Source organism: Gadus macrocephalus, chromosome 16 (assembly GCF_031168955.1).
Source record: "Gadus macrocephalus chromosome 16, ASM3116895v1".
NCBI lineage: Eukaryota > Metazoa > Chordata > Actinopteri > Gadiformes > Gadidae > Gadus > Gadus macrocephalus.
The window spans coordinates 14,064,273-14,072,532 of record NC_082397.1 but is presented as its reverse complement, the minus strand read 5'-3'; the positions used below and the strand labels follow the sequence as shown (position 1 = coordinate 14,072,532).

General features: G+C 45.8%; 2 protein-coding genes across 3 annotated transcripts in view; both read right to left on the bottom strand.

The window, feature by feature from the left end:
- The window catches only part of trarg1a (trafficking regulator of GLUT4 (SLC2A4) 1a), a 17,811-nt gene extending 15,805 nt beyond the window's left edge, over positions 1-2,006 (bottom strand). Inside the window, exons 1-2 of one of the 2 annotated variants that reach the window (XM_060076310.1) lie at positions 1,412-2,006; positions 827-1,243 (exon numbers count right to left, since the gene is read on the bottom strand). In XM_060076310.1, the coding sequence (XP_059932293.1) occupies positions 827-1,243 (417 nt within the window). In that variant the 5' untranslated portion in view covers positions 1,412-2,006. Of the gene's footprint in view, positions 1-826 lie in introns of both variants that reach the window. The other variant, XM_060076308.1, reaches the window with a different exon arrangement.
- Positions 2,007-2,928: 922 nt separating this feature from the next.
- Positions 2,929-7,920, bottom strand: aipl1 (aryl hydrocarbon receptor interacting protein-like 1). Its single transcript, XM_060076319.1, has 6 exons — positions 7,572-7,920; positions 6,907-7,086; positions 5,888-6,076; positions 4,450-4,626; positions 3,699-3,840; positions 2,929-3,315 (listed from the first exon to the last, which is right to left on the bottom strand). Exons 1-6 carry the CDS (start codon positions 7,674-7,676, stop codon positions 3,089-3,091), a joined length of 1,020 nt encoding a protein of 339 aa, XP_059932302.1. The 5' UTR covers positions 7,677-7,920; the 3' UTR covers positions 2,929-3,088.
- Positions 7,921-8,260: the final 340 nt, after the last annotated feature.

The following is an 8,260-nucleotide window of genomic DNA, read 5'->3' as shown; positions in this document are numbered from 1 at the left end:
AAGCATTTCAAACATCAATATTTATTGTTAAAGGGAAACAGTTCCTTTTCATTATAACATGGTGAACACACCATGTTATAAAATAAACCCAAGCATACGGTGCCTTTAATTATATCCCAATGCGACTTTAAGGCGTTAAAGGCATGTCGACTCTTGATGGTTTGGTTTGTTTGAGTTTAAATAGTGATATTAAAAGATACAGGCTTCTAAAGGAATCAGCTGCCAATGCAGGAAAGGCACTTCAAATAAAATTGCTGTCGTGACATTAATTGATAACCAAATCGTGTACATTTAATTTTGCTAAGGATAGAAAAAAAGAAGCCTGTTAATGGTATGCGCCTAACGACTAGACTGCATGTATCAGTAAGTATCTGCTTTATTAAAAAGAGATCCCTGCTCTGCACTGTTCTTGGTTTGCCGCAGGATTTGCACAGACGGCTCAGAGCGGCGCCTTCTTCACTTTACTGTCCGCACACCCATGCGGATAACATCTGAGCGTCTCAACGTTTCTATCCAAGTGCTATCCAAATTGCTCCAAGAACTCCAGATTTGCAAAATTTGTAGTGGATAAACCATGTTTTATATTTTTCACATTAGTTTTATTGATTGTTTTTTTTTTCTGAGTTTTTTTTATAGATTTTTTTACTTTATCGATGTGCACTATAGAAACAACACACACACACACACACACACACACACACACACACACACACACACACACACACACACACACACACACACACACACACACACACACACACACACACACACACACACACACACACACACACACACACACACACACACACACACACCCATCACTCACCATGATGGAGTAGACCAGGGCCACGATGCTGACGGGCCACACGGGACACAGGCAGGAGATGATAACCAGGATGAGGTAGTCTTTGGGCTTGGGGTTCTCCTGCAGCACGGCCGCGTTCCCGACGGACGAGGCGCGGCTCCGGCTGACCTGGGACGGGGAATGGGGCGCAGCCACCGCCAGGTGTCCCGCGGAGCCCGACCGCAGGGACGCGCCGTGGCCGTTCTGCTCCGCCTCCAGGTGCTTCTCGCCACCGCCGTCCACGTTGACGCTGAAGGACGAGGAGGTCTTCATCCCGGTCCCGCCAGGCTCCGTGGTCACCGCTAGAAGTTTCTCCGTCTCCTGGAAGTCGGGGGGCGGCGCCGCTCGGGTCTCCCCTAAGTTAGACGTCTGGAAGGCGGTGTCCGTGTTCACGGCCATCTTATGGTTCGAAAAAACGGGGGAAGTATCCTAGAGTTGGTGATGCTTAATAGTAGATATATGCTGAGTACTTACGCCTTATTATTATTCCATAACCCCGGGCCGCGTTCCAATAAACCTGAACCTCCGTGGCGAACTACACCGAACACGATCTGAAAGTAGCCCTACCTGGGAATGATCCTGAACGAGATGAATGCAAGGGAAAATTCGACTTGATTATGTCCACTTGAAATTGTCAATTATGCTCCCCTTGTTACCCCCGAAAAGGTGGAGTTCCTCCACTCCTGATCCGTGTTGTTGGGCTGGAGGGTCCTCTTCTCTCCATCCACAGCTGGAGGAAGCGATCACTCAGCGAGCTCTTGTCTCCTGCTGCCTCCGGCGCCGTCTTGTAGCATTATCACCACACGCTCCTTCCCCTGCTGTGTGTGAAGTGAAAGCTTCAGGGGGACTTTCCCTTCTTAAGACCACACACAAGTCGCGAAGATCAACTGAAGGATGACCAACCGAACAAAAAGAAACCAAAACGGATGAAAGCGAGATAGTTTTGTTTGTGTGTGTTTTTGTGTGTGTTTGTGTGTGTGTGTCCATTGGTGTGTTGATGTGTAAGTGTGTTTGTGTGTTGGTAACGCGATGCAGCAATAGAGGCTCAACTTGAAACGGGGCAGTGCGGCTATAGAAGCCCCCTCCCCATCACTCCAGTACCCCTCCCCCTTGCGTTCTGCTCCTCAACATCAGCACCAGTGAGCGCTGGCGAGGAGCCAGACGCTGCTGCTGTTGCTGCTGCTGCAGGTTTCATGTTGAGCTCATCGGGACATCGTTTCTTTTGAAAAACAATTTGCCATTGCCTTGCAGTTTTTCGCCATCCATGGTGTAACAGGAATGTTGGACAACATGCTCTATTCATAGTCTATTTGGGGGAAACGTGCATCTTTTGAAATAACGGAGGTTACACAATGTTTTAAGTAGCCTATAGGCCTCAGGGCGACAAGCCTTCCTATCACAGGGAATCTCAGCGTCCATGTGCTACCTGAGCCCGTGCACACACTGCAAGGCGTGGTTACATAATAGACAGGCGCTTGATTGTAAATTGAAATAATCAATTCCACGAATCACGGCCTCGTCTCTGATCCGCAGCCGCTCCTGTCTGTTTCCTCAAGTCATTAGACCGGTGCTTTAGTCCGTCTGCGGCTCTTGGGTCTCTCTCTCCTCTGCTACGGACCCCACTGGGTTGCGTGTGGGAGTTAATGAGTGTGGTTGCACTGAATGAAACATTTTGTTCTATGGGGATATTATGGGCCAGCCCCTTATGGTTAAACTTCCCATTAAATGTACAACAATTAGGGTTTCCCCTTAATTAAAAGCGGCCAAAACGAATCCTACAATACTCCGACCATTCTCAAACATATGCCATTTTCCTTTCCCAATGCTCTGCATTGTGTGACTCCTAAAGAGAGCATATTCCTAATTCTAACCATAAGCGAAAATCTTTAATGTCTCACTGAATTAGAATTATCAAGATTACCCATAAAAAAATTATTTTCTATCTGCAAAAAGGTATTTAGTATATCTTCTCTATCAGACATTTTTACAGTTTGACTCAAGTTAACAAAGATAGACGATTCATTTTGACTACAGCACCACCTAGTGGATGCATAGCCCACTTACAACAAACAAAGCATTCAGTCTGAAGTTTGCATTCGTTTATTTATGTGGTCGTCATGTTACTGAGCTGTGTAAACAATACACATGGGGGGTGGGGGAAATAGAAGTGTATAGCATCGTATAGTGGAATGTTATGTTATGAATGTTACGTCATTTAAAAAATATCCATTTTGCTGCACAATGTCAAGGGAGCCCTCCTCCTCTTGCTGGTTCGAACATGCCCTTGTAGGTGGTTTTGTCCTCCTGGTTCTTCTCCTCCATGCGTGTGGTGAGTATGGCCAGGTCCCTCTTCACCAGCTTCTTCATGCCCGGGTCCAGGTCCAGCACGCGGCTGTAGTCCTGCCGCGCCTCCGCCTCGTTCCACACCTCAATGTGGGCCTTGGCCCGCAGGTAGTAGGCCTTCATCACACCTGGGCAATCATCACACACACACACACACACACACACACACACACACACACACACACACACACACACACACACACACACACACACACACACACACACACACACACACACACACACACACACACACACACACAAGCATGCATCACACATTAGATATCTAGCAAAGTAGTTAGTTTCCAAGTAATCAATCATTAAAGTGATTCAATTAGGGACGATTTTTCTTCTGTTCATATTAGGCTTTGAGTATATGCTTTTGATTCATGCATTAATGTATACATAAAAAAATGTATTCAAGAGGCATCCTGAGCACGTGAAACCTGACAGGACTAGGCTCTGTTCAAAGCAGCAGCCAAATGAAACCATCCTATAAAGACCCCGTCGTCACCTGGGTGCTGGTTGATGATGTCACTGGTGTGCTCGATGACCTCATAGTACTCTGCCATGCGCAGCAGGCACTGGCAGTAGTTGAGTGTCAGGGTGTGGCCCATCTTCTCCAGCTTCAGCCATGGTGCCTCCCACGCCTTCTCCTGCAGGCGGGGTTGCACACTGTTAACAAACAATCACACGCACACACACACACGCACATACATGCATGCACACACACGCGCACACACACATACACACACACACACACACACACACACACATACACACACACACACACACACACACACACACACACATACATGCATACACACGCACATACACGTACACACACACACACTCACACACACTAACGCACATACACACACGCACACACACGCAAACACAAACAGACACACACACACACATACACACACACACACACACACACACACATACTCACAAATGCACAAACACACATGCGCATGGGCGCGTGTGTCTGTGTGTGTGTGTGTGTATGTGTGTTGGCGTGGGAAAGCAAAGATGGAGGAACCCAAGCGCCAACCTTCCATGTTTGTGCGCTACATACATTGAGCCCCCTGACTCCTAACAAGTCCTAATTAGCTGCTCAACACCAGATGGTTGGAGCGCGGCCGATGGGGGGGGGACTTCCCGTCTGCCTCTCCGCACGGTAAACCACTGCATGGTACATCGGCATAAGGGATACACGACTCCATAGCTCGGAGAGAGCTCACAGAGCGCCGGCGGCTTGCCTTGCTCTGGATGTTCTTGAGGCAGACGATGGCTTCCTTGTATTTCTCCGTTGCCTCCTCGAAGAGGCCCTGCTTGAACAGCTTGTTCCCCTGGCCATGCAGCATGGGCACCTTGTTCAGACGCTCCTGGTCGTTCAGAGCCCACGACTCCCTGTTGTATTCATTGGGCTGCTGCACCTGTCGCACACACGGACATCAGACACACACATGTAGGATAAATTGTATTAGAAGCATAGACAAGATGTGTAGTAGCTACATAGACATTATATAGACTAGGTTGTTATACACATATTCATCAGACACACGTTGTCGTTACACATATTGCAGCATTATGCACATAGACCTATATACATATACAGTCATTGTGCAAATAGCAGAATTATATTCATGGATTTTGATATATAGCATTGGAAACAAGATAACATAGGAGGTACTTAACAATAACAATACATTATGATATGCATTTACAATAAGAGTATTCAAATCTGTGTATAGTGCTATGATACTATACTACGATGAGTAGCAGAAATGTGAATGCAGAATGTACACTGTACGCATTGTGCAGATATAGCCTTATACACACATATTCATCAGCACACCCACTCAGGCACACCATCCTGCCTGGCATTCTGTGACTCATCCTGACATACAGGATGTGATTGTTGTAACAAGATGGAGCCCACACACACAACTGGCTCTAAAGCGGTTTGAATTATGTATTAACAGGATCAGTATGAGTTGCACAGGGAAAACGATGACAGAAGAAGGACAAAATCCCACTAATTGGTGCAGGTGGCCATCTTTCAATGAAGATGAATAATAACAATGCATGTATTTATATGATACACTGGAAATGAAGTAACACTATGTTTCACATCACAAGATGGATTCATTAATTAATAAGTAACATACAAATGTTGTCAAATGTATGAGCAAAGAAATGATACTGAAATGCTATAACGGTATTACTGATGTTGAAAGAGTTCCAATGATGAAGCTGCTTCATAAAGATCTATGTGCAAGACATCGGCTACCATTCAATGCTTTGTTACATCAGTAATATTACCCCTTTTGAAGGAAAACAGGATATTAGTTCCTTAAATGTATTTAGGAGGAATATCATTTGATTCCTCAAGATATGATCATGTAAAAAGGAAGAAAATATGGACTTGATAGCAGAGATAAACTGCATTTACATAGATGTAACTAACTGACTAACTGTTTTATAAATGATTGTCATTCTTGCCATATTTGAGTAGATTAGCTTAACAAGATGAAAAGTGATCACAGTGTTCCTAAGACAATAATGAACAGTCAACAGACTTGTCAGAGGATCTACACGTGGCGGGGCTCATTGTGTGTGGGCATGCGTTTGCCTTTGTGCAAGTACGTATGTTATTGATGATTGCTTTACTCATTCAAACTGCCCGTGTCTCACCTTGATGAGCTCCAGGATGAAGAAGAGGGGCTTGGGCTCCTTCATCAGCTCGTCCAGGTCTGGGTAGCCCAGGGTGTGGTAGGCGAACATGTTGGCCATGCCACAGGTGTGGATCTGCCACTCCACAGCGTCCTTACCCTCTGCGATGCGTCTCATGCTCTTGGACACCAGCGGATAAAGGCCTGTGTGCTAGACAGCCGTGAGTGGATGGAGTGAGTACCTTACTGGCCCTTTAATAAGTGATATGAAGTACTGCACCTGGTCCTTACCTCATGATGTGAAGTGTTTTACTAGCACTTTACTTGATGATATAAAGTACTTCACTAGCCCTTTAATAAGTTATATGAAGTACTTAACCTGGTCCTTCATGATACAAAGAACTTTATAAGCACTTAACATCATGATATAAAGGGATTTACTAGCACACTAGTATCCAATGCTCATACTCTTTCATTGACGACAATGATGTCCTCTTTAACCAGGCAGAGGGACAAGGTGGGACTTAAAGCACACGGGCCAACCTATCCAACCTGATTGGAGCAGAGCTAGAGTGCTGAGTCAACAGGTATGATGAACGGAGATTAATGGTACTCAGGCTCAGTCCCATCTGGCTCTGCTACCAAAACACACAGACGCACACACTCACGCACGCACAGATTTATACAAGCAAATGTACACACACACACACACACACACACACACGCACACACCCACACACACACACACACACACACACACACACACACACACACACACACACACACACACACACACACACACACACACACACACACACATATACATACAAGCACACACAAACAAACACACACACACACACACACAAACTTATTCACTGACATGCACACACACACACACACACACACACACACACACACACACACACACACACACACACACACCACACACACGCAGGCATACACACGCACACGCATACACACACACACACACATGTGATCTGTGCATAACTGTGTGACCAAGGCGGGCTGCTGAAAACTCACAGTGGTGTCACACCAGAACTCGGCCACCTCGTTGATCCTCATTGAGCACAGCAGCGTCTCCCAGATCTCCAGCTTAAACATGTTACCGATCACCACCTCCATGGGCGTGCCCACAACCTTGCTGTCGTCTATCACCGTGCGCTCATCGTCGCACAACTGCGTGCGGAAGTGGAACGTTACCTGAGGTGCGATAGGAGGCCTGGTGGGTTAGGATTCACAGGTTGGTTTCCAAAGTGTTTGCAAAGTATTTAAGCTGTAATAAGCAATGAAAGAGCTTAATGTCCCTATGCCTATCCTTTTAATTCTTGGTAACATTAAGAATTTTAGGACAACAATTGCAATGCTAAAATCATTAAAAAACCCTTCTGGTAGAGAATTCTTGTTTTCATAATTCATACAGTGGGATACTTATTATAGCTATAACATCATAATACCCATAACTATCCTCAAATGATGGTTTTGGCTAACGTTAATCAATAGAACCAATACGGCAATACTAATGTTCGCACATTCTATTTCACATTTGCATTCATATCTTCCCAGGTGTCAGGCTACAATTCCTCAAAGAGCTCTCATTCCTTTATCAGGTCTGCTGTGACAGCATAATGAACAGATATGGGAGAAAGGGAAGATGGAGAGGGGGGCGGCGGCGGGGGGAGGGGTACCTTGGTCCCAGTGATGAAGCGAGGCATGTCTCCCATTCCTCCGTGAAGGATGGTCTTCTTGAGGCCTTCCACTCCCAGCATCAGGGTTTCCTCCATGTCAGCCATCTTTGATCAAGCAGGTATCGTTTGTACTGCTATTGTGTTCTGGCAGCACTGGGTCTGCTCAGGGGGACGGTTTCAAACAGGGTTTGGGTTGCAGAGGATAAAAGCATGTGTGGTTATTGGACGATGGATTAGTTTGAGGAGGGATAATGAGATTAGGATCTGGTTTCTCCTCCTCCCCCTTCTCCTTCTCCTTTCTCCTCCTCCTCACTCTCCTCATTTTTCTCCCTCTCCTCCTCCTGCCTCCGCTTCCTCCTTCCTCCTCCAGCTCATCTACCTCTTCCTCCTCCTCATTAGTTTATTTCATCATCAAGTGGTTTCTTTTCTGGATAAGCAATCTCTCTGATGACACAGGCAAGGAGGAGAGAAAGAAGTTGTGAATAACTTGGGATAAAATCTCTGATAGCAAAAACAAAGGGCATAAGGCTGCATTTCTATGGAACATTCAGATACCTTATTTATGAAACACAATACGTCGTCTCTGTATCTGTATGTGTGTGTGTGTGTGTGTGTGTGTGTGTGTGTGTGTGTGTGTGTGTGTGTGTGTGTGTGTGTGTGTGTGTGTGTGTGTGTGTGTGTGTGTGTCT

Excerpts from the sequence above, each read along its gene's own strand:
- aipl1 (XM_060076319.1), bottom strand. The coding sequence starts at position 7,676 with ATGGCTGACATGGAGGAAACCCTGATGCTGGGAGTGGAAGGCCTCAAG. Across the intron at positions 4,627-5,887 it reads TCATCCTGGAGCTCATCAAG|GTGCAGCAGCCCAATGAATA; the intron begins GTGAGACACGGG and ends TGTGTGCGACAG. Across the intron at positions 3,316-3,698 it reads CATCATCAACCAGCACCCAG|GTGTGATGAAGGCCTACTAC; the intron begins GTGACGACGGGG and ends ATGATTGCCCAG.